General features: G+C 42.2%; 1 protein-coding gene across 1 annotated transcript; it reads left to right on the top strand.

Moving 5' to 3' along the window:
* Positions 1-622: 622 nt before the first annotated feature.
* Positions 623-20,773, top strand: vps25 (vacuolar protein sorting 25 homolog). The gene is made up of 6 exons (XM_080213566.1): positions 623-725; positions 9,996-10,141; positions 10,782-10,835; positions 14,404-14,492; positions 16,642-16,717; positions 18,520-20,773. Exons 1-6 carry the CDS (start codon positions 679-681, stop codon positions 18,630-18,632), a joined length of 525 nt encoding a protein of 174 aa, XP_080069692.1. The 5' UTR covers positions 623-678; the 3' UTR covers positions 18,633-20,773.
* The last annotated feature ends 1,354 nt before the right edge of the window (positions 20,774-22,127 follow it).

The following is a 22,127-nucleotide window of genomic DNA, read 5'->3' as shown; positions in this document are numbered from 1 at the left end:
TTTCCTCCCGTAAGAAGTCTCACAACACCAGGTTAAATCCAACCAGTTTAACCAACGCCGGCATCTCTACATCATGGGTTTCCTCCCACAGTCCAAAAGATGTGCTGATTAGGTGCTAAATTCTCCCTCAGTGTATCCAAACAGGCACCAGCCTGTGACAACTAGGGGAATTTCACAGTAACTTTGTTGCAGTGTTAATGTAAGTCTTACTGTGACTAATAAGAAATAAACTTAAATTATAAACATTCTCCCTGAATTTGCGCGGGTTTCCTCCCACAGTCCGAAAGACATGCTGGTTAGGTGCATTGGCTATGCTAAATTCTCCTCGGTGTACCCGAACAGGAGTGTGGCAACTAGGGGATTTTGTCAGTAACTTCATTGCAGTGTTAACGTAAGCCTACTTGTGACACTAATAAATAAACTTAAAATGTGTAAATGAACAAAAAAAATGTTACTGCAAATGCACAACAGGTCAGCACATCTAAAGAAAAGATGTTTTGAAATCTTTAAGTTATAAATCTCACTCCCAGCATTGGCTGTTGTTCATTGCCTGCAGAAAGCAGATGGGGCTGGAGTGGCTGCAGGGGTGGGACTGTTTGAAGTGGGACACTTTGAGTTGGTGCACTGATGTAGGAGGGAAGCTGGAAGGAAGCAGGACCTTCCTGTCCCGCCTTCGACATGAGCTTCGAGTGGCCCTGGCAGTATAACTTCCCTCCTTTCTACACGTAAGTCGCGGTTAAAATCTTTTATCTTGGCGGCAGACGTGGATTTGAGAGCTGTTGCAGTCGCTGAGGCGGTCCCCGGGGTTTCGGGCCGAGAGAGAGGGAGGAAATAAAACCCCTTCCCGGCCCTGAGAATCTGAAACCAGGAAATGGGCGGAAGGGGAAAGGAGACTGGATCCAGAACCCACCCCCCCCCGCCAAGAAAAAACTTCTCCCCAAAATAGACACCCCAATAGCCTCCTCCCAAAACAACTCCAGCCCAATATAGACCATCTCCCCAAATATTCTCTTGAATACCCCCAAAACAACTCCTCCCCATACCCCTCTCCTATTTGTCCCCTCCCAATAACTCCCCTCCCAATAACTCCCCAAAGAACCTCCCTAAACAGTTCCTCCTCACAATCTCCCCTAATAACTCCTCAAATAACTCCTCAAATAACTCCCCAAAATAGACTCCATCATCTCCCCCCCCGCCCCAGAAAAACTAACCTTCCCAAAGAATCTCCCAAAACAACCGTCTCCCCAAAATAGACACCCCAATAACCCCCTCCCAAAACTCCGGCCCAGTATAGATTCCCCCTTCCCAAAGAACCTCCCAAGACACCCCTCTCCCCAAATAACCCCCAATATGCTTCCTCCCCAAATAACACCCACCTCTCCTAAATACCCCCAAAACAACTCCCCATCTGCCCTCCCCCAAATAACCAGCTCACAAATCCCCGAAGAACCTCCTATTATACTCCTGTCCCCAAATAATCCCTTTCTCTCCCTAAATACCCTTAAAACATCTCAAGTAACTACCCAAAGAACCTCTGAAAACGACCCCTGGAACCTTCCAATAATAACTCCCCAAAATAGACTCCATAGCTTCCCAGAACACCCCCTCTCCCCACCAATCTCCAAAAACAATCCCTTAAAAATACATTAAGGCAAACTTGTGCTCCACTGGTTTTGGTCTTCCTCAGTAGAGACATGGCTCGCTGAACCTTGTGCAGGTCACCCCAATAAATACTCTCTTGTTAGACCCAGCTCTCCCCCTCTCCCTTACCCCCTTTGGAAAAAGCTCTCCCTTCCTGTCCCAGTCCTAGCTCCCACCTCCCTTCTTCCACTCTGACCTCAGCTCCTGTTCTCCCCCCACCCCCCCAAATACCACGTGTAGTGTTGCGAAGCTAATGTTTTCTGAATTTTTCGGTCCTGCTACATGAACATTGTGTTGCAGTGAGCAAGGGTGCACAGCAGAGCTTTAAGTCTGTTGTGTAAATTAGTGTCTTGCATTATCACAAAAACAATGTGATTAAAATATCCCATTGTTCTCCAACTTCTCAGTTGATGTATTTAATCAGGTTGGCTTTTTTCTTTCTGAAGCAATCTCTTGATCCGGTTTAATTGATAGATCGGCTAAGTTGCATGCCTATCTGTAAACTTACCCCTGCCAACCTTGCTATGACTTTGATTTTTTTTTCCGCTTGCACTGCTCACTTTTCTTTGCTGCTGCCCAGTCTGCTTCAGTTTAAATTCTTGGGTCTGTTTCTGTGATGTTCCTTACTCCTGCGCCTCTGAGACTTAACAAAACCAGGTATAAACTACAGAAGTAATGTTTTGAATTCACTTTTCTTCCAATTGTTCTTTAACTTTAATTAGTAGTATTGGAAGAATCACTACCATAATGCGCTGAGTAGGCCTCGTGCTAAGGGCACCTATCATGTAACAGCAGCTAAAGATTTCAATGAGTGGTATAAATGAACAACTTGTATTATTACACCATCCACAATGTGATCCACACTGTACATTTTGAAACACATCCTGTTTTAGGATGCAAGATGTTGTAGGTTACCAGTCTCAGTCGCTCATGCACTATTGTAATGATCATTCCAGCTAAATCAACATTTCCCAAACTTTTCCAGCCACAGAAACCTTTTGACCTCCCGAGAGTACTGACGGAACCCCTGAAAATCAACCTTGTTACGTTGAAGAGCTAAACCAGGAAAAAAAGTGATTGCACAATAGATGCAAACATACAAAAACAAATTTATCAAATTACTTTCAATTATATATAAATTTATTAAAAATTAAAAAGTTCTCTTATTCAATAAATATTTAAGTCTGACCTTGTCATTTTTAATAAAGGAGTGATGCTGCTTCTTTTGTTCACATTATTTTAATATTAGGAGTATTGCTGGAGAGCTGGACTCTCATCAGATTCACACCCAAAAGAAGCATGCACACTTACTCTTTCTCACATACACTTATTTCTCTCACAAACACACTTCCACCTTGGGCCTGCTTTCTCTCATCTCGTCACTTTCCCCTCTCGTGCACGCACTCTCATCTCTCTCTATCAAAGATGCTCACGTTGCCCTCTCTCACTCACATACTTCCATCTCTGTGTGTCTCAAATATACACACTCAAAACCCCACCCCTCACTCACACCCTCACCCCTCTCTCTCACACACACAACACTCCCACTTCTCTCATGCATGCATACAAAAGCACACTCATCTCTCACGCACACTCACACCTCTCCCTCAGTTGCATACACTCCCATCTCTCCCTGCTCTTTTACACACACACACCTCTTTCACACAAACATACACATTAATAACCCCACCCCTGTCTTATCTCTCTAACACACACACTCCTGCCTCTCTCTCATGCACACAAATAACAACAGACTCCTCTCTCTCTCTCTCTCACACACACACACTCATCTCCCTCATTTTCTTACACACCCTCACTCCCATCTCTCCCTTGCTGTCTTACACACTCACACGTCTTTCTGTCACACAGATACATACGCACACACCTCTCTGCTGCTCCATGACTGCTTCTCCTCCGTTGCTGTGTAACCATTTCCCTTCCTGCCTGCTCCCCAAGGTCACTTCCCTACCGCCCATCCTCTGAGGCTGCTACCCTTCCCAGTCACTGAAGCCACTGCTTACCTCAATGTGCTGCCCACTCGCCTTCACTTTTGCCTTTGTCTGGGAATTTCAATACTGACTTTGCTGCTATTTTCAGCTCTTCCAACTGAGGGAACTCGACTCCTCAGTGCACTGGTTGCTGATAGGCTGATTAGTGCACACACACCAAAATTAGTGAGAAAGCCACCTTCAGTTGGACAAGTTGGAAGGACAGCCTTGGTCAAATTTAAAACAGCCAGCCCTTCTGCAGAGCCTCTCGACTCTTACAGACCCAGTTTGGAAATGCGGAATTACACTAACCAGAGATTGGGAAGCTGATTAATCAACTCATGGTTGAAGTTTCACGAGTGTGAAAATATGTCATACCTTTGTTTTAAAACTGTTTAACAGTCTAATCATAGAAACATAGAAGATAGGATGAGGTCATTCGGGCCTTTGAGTTTGCCCTACCATTCATTACGATCATGGCTGATCAACCAACTCAAAAACCTAATCTTGCTTTCTCCCCATAACTGTAGATCTCTTAGTTAACCTTAGTTTGCCGCAAGTGCTATATCTAGCCACCTCTTGAATACATTTAATGTTTTGGCATCAGCTACTCCCTATGGTAATGAATTCCACATGCTCACCACTCTTTGGGTGAAGAAACGTCTCTTTTCCTGTGTTCCAAACGGTCTACTCTAAATCCTCAGACTGTGACCTCTGGTTCAGGATTCCCTCACCATCCTGCATTCACCCAGTCTCGTCCTGTTAGAATTTTATAAGTCTCAATGAGAGCACCGTCATTCGTCTGAACTCGAGTGAAAACAATCCTAACCTAGTCAATCTCTCCTGCTACATCAGTCCTGCCATCCCCGGAATCACCTGATAAAGCTTCGCTGCACCCCCTTGAGAGCAAGGACATCCTTCCTCAGAAAAGAACACCAAAACTGCACACAGTATTCTGGTTGTCACCTCACCAAGGCTCTGTATAAATACAACAACACCTCCTTGCTCCTGTATTCAAAACCTTTCACAATGCAGGCTAATATGCCATTAGCCTTCTTTACCGCCTACTGCACCTGCCTTCTAACCTTCAGCGACTGCTGCACGAGGACACCCAGGTCCCGCTGCACACTCCCCTTTCCCAATTTACAGTCATTCAGTAGTCTGCGGCTTTGTTTTTGCTTCCAAAGTGAATAACCTCACATTTATCCAAATTTACAGCATCTGCCATTGATTAGCCCATTCACTCAACCTGTCCAGGTCATGCTGAAGGATCTTTGCATCCTCGTCACCCTTCCACCCAACTTGGTATCATTTGCAAACTTTGAGTTGTTACATTTTGCTCCCTCATCCAAATCATTAATACACATTGTGAATAGCTGGGGTCCCAGCACCAATCCTTGTGGCACCCCATTAATTTTTGTTTCCTTTCTGCCAACCAGTTTTCTAACCATTTCAGTACACTTCCCCCAATCCCATGTGCTTTAATTTTGCACAATAATCTCTTCTACGAGACTTTGTCATAGAATAGAATCATAGATAATTTGACTTTGTCAAATGCTTTGTGAAAGTCATGTTGGTAATAAAAATAATTAATGCTGTTCTTGTTAACACTCTTCCTAGAAATACAGTTTTTGATTAACCTCTGTGTAATGCAGTACTTTTGTGTCCTAAACTTGTCCTTCACAATCCCGACTTGTACGAGCCTTCTTATTCCCCCCAGCATACCAATTGTTGAGCCAATGATATACAGGATACACAAGAGTTGAGAGTTGGGACAACACAGAGTTTGTAGATGATAGTAAGTCTGTTAAAACAGTTAAAAGAAAGAGCAAAGTCATGGAGGGATTTGAACACATGGATGTGTTAAAGTACATCCATGTATATACTTGGTATACTATACCAAGTTATAGTACACTACTCTCCCATCAGTGTAGTGCATTGTACTATCTCGGCCAATGAAATTTCCAGTAAACTGGATGGGGCAATATATCCATTTTACTCATCATTAAGTCACCAATAGTGACATGGATTCTAAATATAGCTCAGTGCAAAAAAAAAGATGTTGGAATTCAACTTTTTTTCCCCCCAGTGTTGGCAAAGATAACTAGCACTCCTCAATAGATGCAAATTTATTAAAGCAAGCTCTTTGTAAACAGAAGTCCTAGCTGAGTTCAGGCATTAGGGCAAGAATGGATTTGCAACTGACAAGCCATCCACTGCCAATTCTTTTGTTGTTCTATCTCCAGTTTGATCTTTCCTTGGGTGAAATGCTTATACAAGACTTGTCAGGGCAGGGAGAAGTGTTAAAATTAACATAAATCTTGACCCATGACTTGTCGATTGGCAGGCCACCAGTATGGCAATTACAGAAGTTCCGCGTTTTTCCTTGCCAAAGGCTAGCTTTTCCAATTGCTCACTTAATTAAGGTAATAAACATTTGAGTCCCACAGAGCAACCATGATCTCGTTGAATGGAAGAGCAGGCTAGAGGGGCCGAATGACCTACTCTTGCTCCTAATTCATATGTTTGTATGTCTTCGGGATTGTACTCCAGCAAAGAGTACCGTCCTATAGACACATCTTTCAGAGGAATGGGAAAAAAATTTATAAGCATTGTTTAAAAAGCAGAAACCTCACTGTTCTGTGCTATTTATTTTCCTCAGTCTTCTCAATGAGCCAAATTGATAGGCAGGAACACCACGTGCACGCACACACACAGCAATGACGCTTTGCAATTCAGAGCTAGAAATTGGGCTATCTGCTCTTTGACCTCAGGAAGGACACATTCTAGGGGTGACATGGTCCCGCAGTCAGTCTCAGGCCAAAGCATTTATGTTAAGGAGGGAGTGTAAATAATTAAATTTCTCTGCTGTTTGTCTCGCTTTATTGAGAAATGTAATCTTAAAGTTTAAGCAAAAAGAATACCAAAAGAAACAAAAGTCCAAAAGTTAACCATATACGTCAATGGATGTTCGTTTTACCCATCATTAAGTCACCAATAGTGACATGGATACTAAATATAGCTCAGTGCAAAAAAAAGAAAAAAGGATGTTGGAATTCAACGTTTTTCTCTCAGTGTTGGCAAAGATAGCAGGCGCTCCTCAATAGATGCAAATTTATTAAAGCAAGCTCTTTGTAAACAGAAGTCCTGATTGAGTTCAGACATTAGGGCAAGAATGGATTTGCAACTGACAAGCTATCCACTGCCAATCCTTTTGTTGTTCTATCTCCAGTTTGATCTTTCCTTGTGTGAACAAGCTTGTACAAGACTTGTCAGGGCAGAGAGAGGTGTTAAAATTAACATAAATCTTAATCCATGACTTGTCGATTGGCAGGCCAGCAGTATGGCCATTACAGGAGTTCTGCCTTCTGCCCCACTTCTCTCCAGAACCAAGCACCCAGACTTTAGTTGAGTACAGCAACTAGTTGGATGCAGCAACTTTTAAGAAAAACAGCATTAATTCTCCCATAGTGTTACCATTAGACATCTATCCAATCTGTCTAAATACTATTAATGTTAATGTTCTAGAAAAAGATCAGTCATTTTCACTTGATTTGATGTTCCTTGTACGAAATTCTCTGCCATATAGAATAGTTACAAACATGGAGTATAGCTGGCATCATGGAAGGAGTTAAATTGGATTGAATGATATCCTTGACACACAAAGACAGAAAACCAAGAGGCTACATGTTGGATGAGTTGGGAATGGAATGTTAATTATTGGTTAGACACTTATTCAACTTGAAAGGTGTGCAGAAAGTGTGAATGAGCACTCAATGTAATCAATATCAAGTGAGATAGGGAAGCAAAGAAGCTGAAGGCCAAACATTGTTGACCATAGTAAGAAGTCTCACACTAGGTTAAAGTCCAACAGGGTTATTTGGAATCAAAAGCTTTCAGCGCACTACTCCTTCATCAGGTGAATCATCAGTGCTCCAAAAGCTCGTGATTCCAAATAAACCTGTTGGACTTTAACATGGTGTTGTGAGACCTCTTACTGTGCCCACCCAAGTCCATCGCCGACATCTCCACCTCATTATTAATCATGTTGGAAGCAGCACGGTGGCATAACAGTTAGCACTGCTGTCTCACTGCACCAGGGACCCAGGTTCAATTCCTGGCTTGGGTCACTGTCTGCGTGGATTTCCTCCGAATGCTCGGGTTTCCTCCCACAGTCCAAAGATGTGTGGGTTAGATGTTGGCCGTGCTAAATTGCCCCTTAGTGTCAAGGGGACTAGCTAGGGTAAATGCATGGGGTTATGGGGATAGGGCCTGGGTGGGATTGTGGTCGGTACAAACTCAAAGGACTGACTGGTCTCTTTCTGCACTGTAGATTTCTCTGTATGTGAAATGAGCGGAGAACAACAAACATATTATGTCACAGCTGCAGGATGGGATGTGAGGTTGGGGAGGGGTGGTTTTGCAACAACTGATGCACTTGCATATTAATCTTTCATACTAATGCACTAACCACACATATTTGCTTTGATTTATTATTGTCACAAGTGACAAGTATTGTTTCTTGCACATTACACAAACAAAACATACTGTTCATAGAGAAGGAAACAGTGCAGAATGTAGTGTTACAGTCATAGCTAGGGTGTAGAGAAAAATCAACTTAATGCAAGATAGGTCCATTCAAAACTCTGACAGCAGCAGGGAAGAAGCTGTTCTTGAGTCACTTGGTACGTGACCTCAGACTTTTGTACCTTTTCCCTGAAGGGAGAAGGTGAAAGAGAATGTCCGGGGTGCGTGGATTCCTTAGTTATGTTGGCTGCTTTGCCGAGGCAATGAGAAGTGTAGACTGAGTCAGTGGATGGGAGGTCGATTTATGTGACGGATTGGGCTACATTCGCGGCCTTTTGTAGTTCCTTCTGGTCTTGGCCAGAGCAAGGAGCCATACCAGGCTGTGATACAACCAGAAATAATGCTTTCTATAATACATCTGTAAAAGTTGGTGAGAGTCATAGCTGACATGCCAAATTTCCTTAGTCTTCTGAGAAAGTAGTGATGTTGGTGGGCTTTCTTAACTGTAGTGTCAGCATGGGGGGACCAGAACAGGTTGTTGGTGATCTGTTCACTCAAAAATTTGAAGCTGTCGACCCTTTCTACTTCGTCGCCAGTGATGTAGACAGGGACATGTTCTCCTTTACGCTTCCTGAAGCCAATGACAATCTCCTTTGTTTTGTTGACATTGAGGGAGAGATTATTGTTGCCACACCAGTTCACCAGATTCTCTATCTCATTCCTGTACTCTGTCTCGTCATTGTTTGAAATCTGACCCACTACAGTGGTGTTGTCAGCAAACTTGAAAATCGCATTGGAGGGGAATTTGGCTTCACAGTCAGGTGTATAAGGAGTATAGTAGGGGGCTGAGAACACAGCCTTGTAGGGCACCAGTGTTGAGGATGATCGTGGAGGAGGTGTTGTTGCCTATCCTTACTGATTGTGGGGGTTCTTTTAGGTCAACCAAATAAACAAACTCAAATTACATTAGGACAAAGTAGAAGGGGCAGCTCCCCAAAAGGAAGGGGAACAGCCTGAACAAAAAGTACAAAGGAAATTTAAGACACATCAAATCAAAATATGATTGTCGGGGTCTATAACGCATCTCAGCCCCTGCGGTGCCCAACGGGCACGGAAGGCATCAACTGTGCCCGCGGACACCGCATACTCCCTCTATTCTTACTGATTGTGGTCTGTGAGTTAAGGAGTTCAGGATCCAAACACAGAGAGAGGTGCCGAGGCCTAGGCCTAGGAATTTGGAGAGGAGTTTCGTGGGATTAATAGTGTTGAAGGCTGAGCTGTAGTCAATAAATAGGAGTCTGACATAGATGTCCTTATTATCTAGGTCTTCCAGGGTTGAGTGCAGGGTCAGGAAAATGGCTTCTGCTGTGGACCTGTTGCGGTATGCATGGTTACCTTTCAAAATTGACCATGTACTTTAGAAACTTTTAAGTTGCTTTGGTGACAGAACTGTTGAGTGATCAGAGGATACAATTTACAAAACCGTGATGAGTTCTTGGTTTGAGAGTGTAATGGAAGTTAGTCTCATAAGCTCTGCATCTGCTGGTTTTGCAGTAGTGCATTCATAAATCATTAATAAGATGTCTCTTTACACCTCTTGACTCTACGAATCAGTGTAGAAAGTGACGGATATGGATTATCCTGCGCACATGTTTCAACATCACATTTTTATTACTGATCCAATGAAATAAAGGAGTGTTTGCAATTTACAACAAGTGCTTCATCCTGAAATGTCTCAAAGTACTTCCTTATTTTTGGAATGTGTTGATTGTCGTGAATTATGTGGGCATGAGAAAATATTTTGTTATGCCTATGGTTCTTTCTTTTCCACATCTCTAGACTGCAGCCGAATGTTAACACCCAGCATAAGCAGCTTGCAGCATGGTGCTCACTGGTGCTGTCTTACCTGCGTTATCATAAGCTTTACACTATCGATGTACTGGAAGCCCAAGAAAGCCCACTCTTCCACAATAAGAAGATCCAACGTATCCTTTACTGTGTCAGACTGGGAGACAGGAATGTTAAACATAATTAAATTTCTTTTGTTTTTGTTATTTCACATTTACTCATCCAAGCTTGAATGCTTGAAACCTTTGACCTATTTGTCCATTCCAAATTGTTTTCCAATATAAACATTCCTTTATACCCTTCTTGTACACAGGTACTCGAGAGTCATTTATCAACATAATGGCCTTTCTTTGCACTCCCTTCAAGGCTTGAGCATTCCCTCTGTCGAATGATGTCCTGAGTTGTGAGTGGAACTAAAGATGAGACCATTGATATCATCAGGATTGCTATATTATTAAGTCATTATTGATAATGTCTACTATGATTAGGTAAAACGCAGCACTTTGTGCTGTCACATATATCATATCTGTGTTGTGCAGGTTTAACCTGGCGAACAGAGCTGCTGAAGCAGGAGTTTAATGTTCCAATACAGTAACACTGCCTCACCAACAGAACAGATTAAATGTAGTGTAGTAAAAAGTATTGTTTTCTTATTGTATGTTGCAAAATGAAATCATTTGGTGGAAGAAAACAGTTTGCTGCCAAAAGATGGGAGGGTCAGTGCTGTCTAGAACATTGTCAAAAAAGCAAGCTATTCCTCTTAACATTGCTATGAAGGCAAGTTTCCCATAGAAGCTATCCAAGTTGTATTAGAAGAACTCCGGAAAAAAGGTTTGTGCATAGAGTAAAAACATATAGTTTTTAAGCATTATAAAATTTCTTCAAAATACAAACTAAATTATTAATATTAACCATTAGTATGTAATGGAAGAGTAATACAGCAGCTTGTCTTTTACCTTGAGCAAGTTTATTCTATATTCAACTCAACAGTAATACAAACTCCATTGCGACTGTTCCAGTTGTGTTCATTTGTACTCTTTTGAAGGGTGAACCAATGACTATTACCTGTCTTTAATAAGGCATTTAGCTTAACAATATAATTGTCACAGATTGACTTGCTAACACTAACATAGATGTTCCCTTTTTAATATTAACAGAGCTATAAATAACAGTTACTCATTCCCATCTTGTATAGTGTCATTCATATGAATACTTGTTATTATGTAAGCTGCCCATTGGATCCCAGCTGGCTCAGTGAATATACACACCTCACAAAGTGGTACTTGGTCATGCATACTAAGATGCTCCAAAGCTTATATTGAGTTCAGTGATTTCGGAAAAGACAACGTGGTAAAAAAGATTTGTTGACATGAGCAGTACAATTGATCTCATTGGAGCAGGAAGCAAAAGATCATACATAGAAGCATGGATAGAAAATAGAGGCAGGAATAAACCATTCGGCCCTACGAGCCTGCTGCGCCATTTGTTATGATCATGACTGATCATCAAATTCAGTATACTGACCCTGCCTTTCCTCCCACATTCCTTGATGTAAGAACATAAGAAATAGGAGCAGGAGTGGGCCATCTAGCCCTTCAAGCCTGCCCCGCCATTCAACAAGATCATGGCTGATCTGAAGTGGCTCAGTTCCACTTTCCCGCTTTCTCCCCATAACCCTTAATCCCCCTGCCTACCAAAAACCTATCTACCCACGTCTTAAATATATTTAGTGAGGTAGCCTCAACCACTTCAACGGGCAGTGAATTCCAGATATTCACCACCCTTTGAGTGAAGAAGTTCCTCCTCAACTCTGTTCTAAACTGCCCCACCCTTATCTTGAGGCTGTGCCCTCTAGTCCTGCTGTCCTTTCTGAGCAGGAAGAACCTCTCCACCTCTACCCTATCCATCCCTTTCATCATCTTATACATCTCAATGAGATCCCCCCCTCATTCTTCTAAACTCTAACGAGTACAAGCCCAGTCTATTCAGCCTCTCCTCATAGCTCAACCCCTTCAACTCCGGTATCAGCCTAGTGAACCTCCTCTGCACTCCCTCCAAGGCCAAAATATCCTTGCGCAGGTGCGGCAACCAAAACTGCGTGCAGTACTCCAGCTGCGGCCTCACCAGTGCCCTGTACAGTTGCAGCAAGACCTCCCTACTTTTATATTCAATCCCCCTTGCTAACATACTATTTGCCTTCTTTGCTGCCTGCTTTACGCATGCACTTGCTTTCAGTGACAGCACAAGGACACCAAGGTCTCGCTAAATATCCACCTCTCTCAATTTAGATAATAATCTGCCTTTCTATTTTTGCTACCGAAGTGGATAACCTCACATTTATTTATTCATATTGTACTGCATCTTCCATGCAGAGGCCCACTTACTCAGCCTGTCCAAATCATGCTGAATCATCCCTGCATCTTCCTCACAGCTCACCCTCCCACCCAACTTTGTATCATCTGCAAATTTGGAGATAATACATTCAGTTCCCTCATCTATATCAGTAATATATAATGTGAACTGTTGGGGTCCCAGCACAGATCCCTGCCGACCTCCACTGGCTGCCAATCAGACAAAAACCTACTAATGCTAATTCTTTGCTTCCTATCTGTTAACCAGCTTTCTGTCCATCTCAAGACATTACCTGCAATCCCATGTGCTTTAACTTTACATTGTAACCTCTTATGTGAGACCTTGGCAAAGCTTTCTGAAAGTCTAAATAAACCACATCTACTTGTCTTCCTCAGTCAATTCTACTAGTTACGGCCTCGAAAAATTCCAATAGATTTGTAAGCATGATTTCCCTCTTTGTAAATCCCTGTTGACTTTGTCTGCTTATACCACTGCTTTCCAAATGCTGTGCTATGAAATCCTTGATAATTGACACTAGCAACTTCCCTAGTACTGACATTAGGCTCAACCAATGGATAGAGTGGATAGAGGAGAGCCGGTGGATGTGGTCTTTCTGGATTTTCAGAAGGCGTTTGACAAGGTACCTCACAAGAGGTTATTGCAGAAGGTCAGGGGACATGGAGTTGGGGGTAGGGTGTTAGCGTGGATAGAGGATTGGTTGTCAAATAGGAGGCAGAGAGTGGGGGTCAATGGGTGCTATTCGGATTGGCGGTTGGTGACTAGTGGGGTGCCCCAGGGGTCGGTGCTGGGGCCTCAGCTATTTACCATTTATATAGATGATCTGGAGGAGGGAACCGAGTGCAGGGTGTCGAAATTTGCTGATGACACCAAGATTGGGGGAAAGGCAAATTGTGCGGAGGGTGTGGAGAGTCTGCAGAAGGATCTAGATAGGCTGGGCGAATGGGCCAGGAAATGGCAAATGGAATTTAATGTTGGCAAGTGTGAGGTGGTCCACTTTGGTAGGAAGAATGGTAGGAAGGACTATTACTTACGTGGCGAAAAACTGCAGCAGGCGACGGTGCAGAGGGACCTCGGGGTCCTTGTGCATGAGTCGCAAAAACCCAGCTTGCAGGTGCAGCAGGTGGTCAGGAAGGCGAATGGGATGCTGGCCTTCATAGCGAGGGGGATTGAATATAAAAGTAGGGAGGTCTTGCTGCAGCTGTATAGGGCATTGGTGAGGCCGCAGCTGGAGTACTGTGTGCAGTTTTGGGCGCCGCACCTGCGCAAGGATATTTTGGCCCTGGAGGGAGTGCAGAGGAGGTTTACTAGGCTGATACCGGAGTTGAGGGGATTGAGCTATGAGGAGAGGCTGAATAAACTAGGCTTGTACTCGTTAGAGTTTAGAAGAATGAGGGGAGATCTCATTGAGACGTATAAGATGATGAATGGGATGGATAGGATAGAGGTGGAGAGACTCTTCCCGCTCAAAAAAGACAGTAGGACTAGGGGGCACAGCCTCAAGATAAAGGGGAGGCGGTTTAGAACGGAGTTGAGGAGGAACTTCTTCACTCAAAGGGTGGTGAATCTCTGGAATTCTCTGCCCGTTGAAGTGGTGGAGGCTGCCTCGCTAAATATTTTTAAGAAGCGGGTTGATGGGTTCTTGATAAGAGAGGGGATTAAGGGTTATGGGGAGAGGGCGGGAAAGTGGAACTGAGCCACAACAGATCAGCCATGATCTTATTGAATGGCGGGGCAGGCTCGAAGGGCTAGATGGCCTACTCCTGCTCCTATTTCTTATGTTCTTATGTTCAAAGATTGGGCTCCTGATGTGGAAATCAAGTGCTTTGATTGTGGTGATGTGTATGATCCAATAGCCTGACATTGCATGTATAAACTCATGTATGGTAAATGATTACTTGGATAAGGGACAAGAGCATTTCCTGTACTATGCTTATAATTTCACTATGAATTGAAGTTAGTATCAAGAAATATGTGGTTGCAAGAATGTGTTTTAAGGAATGTAATCTGTAATTTGTTTTGCTCTTAGGAAACTTGGAGTGGATTGATAAAAATAAAACTCGTTGTCTTATAATGTGGAGGAGACCAGAAGAGTGGGGGAAACTTGTGTATCAGTGGGTAAGAAGTTGCCTTGCTATATATGCTTTCTTCATGTTTCTTGCATCATGGCACACACAGCATAGCTGTGCTGGTTAGGTGCATTGGCCGTGCTAAATTCTCTCTCAGTGTAACCAAACAGATGCAGGACTGTGGTGACTAGGGGATTTTTACAGTAACTTCATTGCACTGTTAATGTAAGCCTACTTTGGACACTAATAAATAAACTTTTAAATATGACTTTAACTTAATTCACACAAATCTTCCTTAATTCTGCATTTGTTTTGTCAGTTATGTAGATTAAATGATGATATGTAGAGCTTTCCTTTTTGTATCAGAATGTGGCATTATGATATTTAATGATTTTCAACCTGAACTGCACCAACATAGTATTTCCATCTCACATCCACCCTTGAAGTCTCTTTCAGTGAGAATCACCATCTAATGCCAACTTGTCCAGGTCAGCGTGATCAGGTTTGTCATAGGCTTGCATTCACCGGACATGAGCAATTATTCAAACTAATTTCATTTTGGTTCTCATTTCCAACAATTAGCAGAGCCTTTCAACACATTTCCACAATGGTTCTTCCCAAAGATTAAAAACCACATGCCAATCACTGCCAAGTCTTTTGAAATATATACAAACAGCTTAATTTTTAACATGTACAAACTTGCTTACCAATTTACATGCTTTATGTTCCTATCCTTCTTGTATCTCTTTTGCTTCCGAACTTAGCATGAAATGGAAATACCTTGCTGTTTCAATTAGGGCAGAGTACAGTGAGATTGATTCTACTCGTGTTCTGTTATCTGACCTCTGCGTTCTTGCTGCTGACCTATCAAAAAACAATGGTGCAAAAAACAGAAAATCCTTCCATTTACAGAATACTAGTCAACCCAGTTCGATGAGTTAAAAATAGAAAATGATTTTCCAAACCCATCCTAAAGTCAGAAAACCACAGCAAATTTTGTTGTTGTAAAGCTGCCTTTGGATTGTATTGCCTCAAGAAAATAAATTATTTTCCAAAATTATTTTATCCTTGTTGAAAACTGTTGAATTTCAATATTTACCTAATATTTTAATCCAGTTAATGGAATTACAGGGAGCACGGGTCCAAAGGTTGAAATTAATAAACAAAACCTAATCTAGACGCAACCCAATAAAAACAAGACATGCATACATGTAGCACTTTATTATGACTCAAAGGTCTAATATCACTCCACGTACAATTAATTCCTTTGACATCTAGTCATTGTTTTTGGCAAACGGTGCATTTTTTTTATTCCTTTGTGGGACATGGCAAGGCCAGTATTTGTTGTATCTCCCTAATTGCCCTTGTGAAAGTTGTGGTGAGCAGTCTTCTTGTGTTGCTGCAGTGTATCTGGTGTAGATACTCCTGCAGTGCTGTTAGGATTTTGCCCCAATGATAAAGAAGAAGAAGTGGAGCTACAGTCCGAGTCAGAATGGTGTGCGTGACTTGGAGGGGAACTTGGCTTTCCCGTGTGTTGGCTGCCCATGTCCTAAGTGTAGAGATTGCAGGATTGGAAGATGTTATCACAGGAATCATGGTGAGCGTATGGTACACATTACTGCAACTGTGCGTCAGTGATTAAGGAAGCGAATGTTTAGATTGGGGAATGGGGTGCAGTCAAGTGTGGTGTTTTCTCCTGAATCGCGTCAGTAAGCTTCCTGGGAGTCACAGCCATCAATGCAAATGGTGCAAAGCAGAATCCCAGTAAAGAGATAAACAACCAGTAAGTATGTATAGCTTGAAGGAGCAATGTCAGGTAGCTCACCGGAAGATTCCGTTATGCTTTAAGAATTGGGGTGTTTAACATCCACCAAAATTGTGTCACGTGAAGCAGCTAAGCATCAGCGATATACAACAGAAATGTTACAGGTGTTTTGTCCAAAGCAAAAGTAGCCTTTGATCAACAGTGTAACCATCAAAATGGTACATGTACAAAAATTGATTTTTAAGGAGTGCTGGTTTTCCATGATCTTGCAAATTAATACCAATTCCAACAAGGTGGTGTGTGTTAATTACCTTAGAGATTGGGGTATTAACCTTGGTTATGGCTAGCCTAAAAGTCCTGTGCTAAGAGCCATTCATTCTTTTTACAAGTATTTAACTTGTGAATTGGTGTCTGCTATTAATATATTTTTCAGGTTTCCAAGAATGCCATGATGAACTCTGTTTTTACATTTTATGAACTCTCCAATGGAGATGACACTGAGGGTGAAGGTAAGGAGCATTGATAATCTCCTGTCATTAATTGAGCATTGGCAGCAATTATGTTGTCTGCCCTCTAATTGTTTGTTCTCATTTTTCTCTCTGTCGTACATCTTGACAACTAGCATGTGGAATTCAACCAAGTATTCTTTCACACTTCAGCTGCCATCACTTTCCAGTGAACATTCCATTGATAATTAAGGAGGTTCTTTGTGCAGTTGACAAACTGGTTTGCCTACATCTGATGAAAACAAACTTGTAACTACCTAACTTTACAAAAGTAGCCCTTCCCAATGTACTCCTCAGACAATTCAGAAGCAATAGACCAAAGTCAGGAGCTCACTAAACAGGAGCATTTGGTTACATTTAAAACATTTAACTCATAAAAACATTTTACTCATAAAATAACATAAAAAATAACTTGTGTGTTGTCCATAAATTTATTATGTAATTTAGTACCAAACAAAGGAGGAGACTATTTGGCCTATTCCAGCTCTGGCAGTCTTCCTGAAATTGTCTGTTTTCTCATTTCTCTGCTCTTTTACACTTGTTCACTTCCCACTCTCGGGTAAAAGCAAATTTCTGTGGATGCTGGAATCTGAAACAAAAACAGAACATGCTAAATGATCTCAGCAGGTCTGACAGCATCTGTGGAAAGAAAATAGAGCCAATGTTTCGAGTTTAGAGCCAATGTTTTGAGTCTAGATAACCCTTCGACCAGAGCTGGTGAAGGATCGTCTACACTTATAGAATCATAGAATTCTACAGTGCAGAAAGAGGCCGTTCGGCCCACAAGTCTGTACTGACCACAATCCCACCCAGTCCTATCCCCATAACCCCATGCATTTACCCTAGCTAGTCCCCCTGACACTAAGGGGCAATTTAGCATGGCAAATCCACCTAACCTGCACATATTTGGACGGTGGGAGGAAACCCAAACAGTAACGGGGACAACATGCAAACTCCACACAGATGGTGACACAATCTGGAAATCGAACCTGGGTACCTGGTCTGTGAGGCAGCAGTGCTAACCATTGTGCCACCCTCGAAATGTAGGCTCTACTGTCTCCCCACAGATGCTGTCAGACCTGCTGAGAATTTCCAGTATTTTCTGTTTTTGTCTCTTTCCCACACTCATCTAGTCCACTTTATAAATGAGGCTGTAGTCTGTTCATCAGTGTGGTAAAGCATTGCATATTCTAATAATCCTCTCAATGAAAAACAATTTTCAAATTTCTGCGTCCTCCTTTCAGATGATAATCAAGTCTGTGCTCTCGTGTTGCTGATTCATCAAGCAGTGGAAACAACCTTTCTCTGTTTACACTGGCTCTGTGATGGCAACACATCAGCCGTCCATACGGATGGGCCATCCTCAGCATCCTGTTCTGCAGATTCTCTTATTTATGTTTGAATAATATCATATTGCAAAACAAAATAAGGAATATCTTTTTCAGGTTTTAAAAAAAAGTCCATCGGTTTTGAGAGTTAGCTGGATCTCATTGACATGCAAAGAATCTAATGTTGCAACCTGACATCAAAAAATGTAATTGAATGAGAAAAGATCAGTAACATTTTATGCTTGATCTTTTGTCAAAAGCACCATACTGATGAAAGATCAGATGAGGAGTGAGAAGTGAGCCTTTTTTTCCCCAAATGCTGATGATTTTGCCTTACCTTTCAAGCAACTTCCATCATTATAAGGAGCCTACTGACTTGTGTTCAACTCGCCTGTTAAACTTCCGGAGAATTACGTTGTCAACGAAAATGAAACTAGTCATGCTTTCATCACATGCACTATGTTCTGTCCTTGCTAGAGTTCCATGGTTTGGAAGAGTGGCTTCTGCTACGGGCACTACAGTTTTTACAATCGGAGCGAAAGGCAGAGATCATCACCCTTAGTGACAGCAAAGGGGTCAAGTTCTTCTGATGGCATCCTTGCTGGTCTGAGCAACTGCTGGAAACTTACACAGTTCGTGTACAGAATGAAAACTTTACAGTTGGTGGCAATGACGACTAGCCCCCTCCCCATGGAAGGACGTATTGGATTACAGACCTGCAGACACGCAACAACACGGTTGTTATGACATTGACTTGATGGTTATGCACAGTCTGGCTGCTTGCAATTGCAATCTCCTTTTTATTCTTCATCTCATCTTAAAACAATTATGCTTCCATGTATTGGGTGGAAAATCAGCATTACTGATTGCAATGTACTGATCCCTGTGTGCGCCAACTGAGGAAAACAGTGAAAGCTGAATACTTACACATCGGCAACCCGGAGTACAGGTTCAGATTTAAAAAGATCACGTGAAGGTTTTCAAGGTGTTGCAAACCCATAGTAACATTTTTCCCCATTTGCAATTATGCCAGGTCACAACTAAAGTTAAATGATATTAAAATGATTTACAAATGGAGCTCTACAAGCCTCTGTAGCTTCTGTGTAAAGCCTGTCTGCCTGATCTTGCTCAGGGACAGAGATCAGTGTGTCCACTTCTAATTCATGATGAGTATTTTAAAATCTGGGTGTCTTTTCTATTTCAGCAGCGTGTTTATTTTCTACAAGTGTCTTATGAAGACATCATATAGCAGGGAAGCCTTTGCCCACACTGAGATTTGTGAGTGCTTGCATTGCTTTGAGAAGTTGCGGGGTTTCTTTAGCGCACGACCATTGCAACCAGTCAATAAAAAGATAAAAATAATGAATGCAAAATGCAACATTGCTGGCAATGGAACACCAAGCTCATGAAAGTGCAAGGCATTCATAATGACCGTATATTGCAGATTTGACTGTGCTTGAGAGGTCACAGCCTAGGAAAATAACCAGTACAAAAGAAATAGATCCAGCCCCTACTCAAGGTAGAACTAGAATTTTCCACAGTTGGTGGAATACATAAGGCACCAAAACAGAATTGTATATAACTATTGACCTTGGAACTCTTTGAGTTTCCAAGATTTCTTTTTGTTGGTGTCTAATTATTTAACCTCCATTGCATCTCTCTCCTCCACAAAAAAATCAACCCTGTTTGCAGTACTGAGATTTTGACTTGGCTGTTATTTTTTGTCAGTTGAGACGTGAAGATATTAATGTTAGATAGGAACTTTGTAAATAACTCAGTTATTTGCTGCGGTGATAGGATTACAGCAGTAGTATTTCATGCTGTGAATTCCTGTCCTCTCCAGACACTTGAACTCACAATGTCATACCTCAGTGCAGTGCTGAGGGAAAGCTACACTGGTGGAGATGTCACCTTTTGGATGCAATGTTAAACCAAGACCCAGTCTGCTATCTCAGGTGGATGTAGCAGATCCCACAGCACTATTCCAAAAAGAGCAGCTTAGTTCTCCCCGGTGTCCTGACCAATATTTATGCCTCAACCTATAAAATCATAGAAGTAATTATCTGGGTAGCTTATCTCATTGCTGTTTGTGGGAGCTTGCTGTGCACAGTTGGCTCCCGTGTTTCCTATATTACTGCAGTGACGACACTTCAAAAGTATTTCATTGTCTGTCAGACGTGCTGGGACGTCCTGAGGTCATGAAAGACGCGATGTAATTACATGGGTGCAATCTTACCGGCCATTTGCGCCCTGCTCCCGCTGCAAACAAGGATGGAGAATTTGGTGCTCAGCCAAATCTCCAATCACTGCAGCAGGGCCAGAATATTCTGCCCCATGCCTTTATTTTCTTTTATCAAAGGGCTAGCTTTTTACATAGGCTAATGAGTTTAAAGTGAGGGAGCCACTCTAATCTGGATGTATTAACTTTAAATTGAAATCTGTGCAAGTTGGTCCATGCAGACACTTATGTCCCCTTATTTTTTTGTTGACCTGCTTTGATGGCAGTTCAAATACAGACGCAAATTGGTGAAACACGATTGGTCAAACCAGATTTTTTAAGTCGTTTCTATAAGAAATCATTTTGAATTCTGCAGTTACCTTTAGGGTCAGTTGCACAAGATGGTAGCTGATTTGTGCTGTACAGTTCCTGCAGTATCTTTATGAACATCAATACTTCAAACTTTGCTTCTTGTTAAAGTCAGTACTGAGATAATAAAAAAATGTAAAAGAACTCTCAAAGTGCATATTGTATTTTTTTTATTTCCAAATTCTTGTGTTGAGATTGGCATAGATAAGAATTTAGTTATCATTAACAGCAGGGATTGAGCAGCAATCGTTTAGTTACCTATCTGGGTCATATCTGAAAAATGATAAAAACAAAATGCTGAATTTCAAATAAAATTTGCCCACTGGTCCCCACAGTGAAATATTCACAAATTAACCGTTTCAATTTTATTTATGTGTGTCACAAGTAGGTTTGCGTTAACACTGCAATGGAGTTACAGTGAAAATCCCCCAGTCGCCACATTTTGGTGCCTGTTCAGCTACCCTGACGGAGAATTTAGCATGGCCACTGCACCTAACTAGTACATCTTTCGCACTGTGGGAGGAAACCAGAGCACCTGGAGGAAACTCATGCAGACACATAGAGAATGTGCAGATTCCGCAGTGACCCAAGCCAGGAATCAAACTGTGAGGCAGCAGTGCTCTCAATCTACCTCGCCACCTTCAACAATTTGTCCACATATATCCCCTATGTCCCTTACCTCATGTCCCTCTTCAGAATTGCATCCTTTACTTTAACTCCTCATTCTTCCAACCAAAATATCACACTTCCCTGCATTAAATTCCATCTGCTACTTGCCTGCCTCTTTCAACAGCATGCCCATGCTTTCTTGAAATCTACCACTTCCACCTCACAGTTTTGTGTCATCTGCAGATTTTGAACTTGTGCCTGACACATCCTAATCTAGGTCATTAATGCAGATCAGAGAAAGCAATGGTTCTAATTCCTCTGGGGGACCCCATTACGTACCTTCCTCCAGTCTGAAAAACAACAGTTCACTATCGTTTTGCCGTTTTACTCTGTGACAATCACCAGTTCTGCTTACCCAGTAGAGCTGTGGTACATCAGAACAAAGGAATATTATGCAGCTGTTGGCTTTTGTCCCTTTTGCCAAGCATCCAATTTCAGTATCAGTGAAAGTTGGTGTCTATTCTAGGTCTCATGCCCTGGAACACAGTGCACAGTGAGGTGTACTATTGCATGATGCATCATTGGGCAGGAAGTGGTAATGTTAGATAGTTTAAGGTACAAGAAAAATAATTCCTGCATTCTATATGGTTAAGAAGATTCTGAGCCAGATCCGTCATGGTTTACTGATAGCACCCCTGACAGTCAGAAGTTGGTCCTGGAGTGGGACTTGAACCCAACAAATCAAAACTCACTCCAGTGCAGTACTGGCAGAATGCAGCGCTGTCAGAGGTGCTATCTTTTGATTCAGGTGCAAAACTGAGATACTAGGGGGAATTTTCCTGTCCCCTCTGCCACCGGAATCATAGTGAGTGGGGTGGGGAGGTCAAAC

Source organism: Carcharhinus amblyrhynchos, chromosome 27, assembly GCF_965287045.1.
Source record: "Carcharhinus amblyrhynchos chromosome 27, sCarAmb.v2.hapA, whole genome shotgun sequence".
In the NCBI taxonomy this organism is placed as follows: domain Eukaryota; kingdom Metazoa; phylum Chordata; class Chondrichthyes; order Carcharhiniformes; family Carcharhinidae; genus Carcharhinus; species Carcharhinus amblyrhynchos.
Note: the sequence above shows the minus strand (reverse complement) of the source record. Positions and strands in the feature narration are given on the sequence as shown.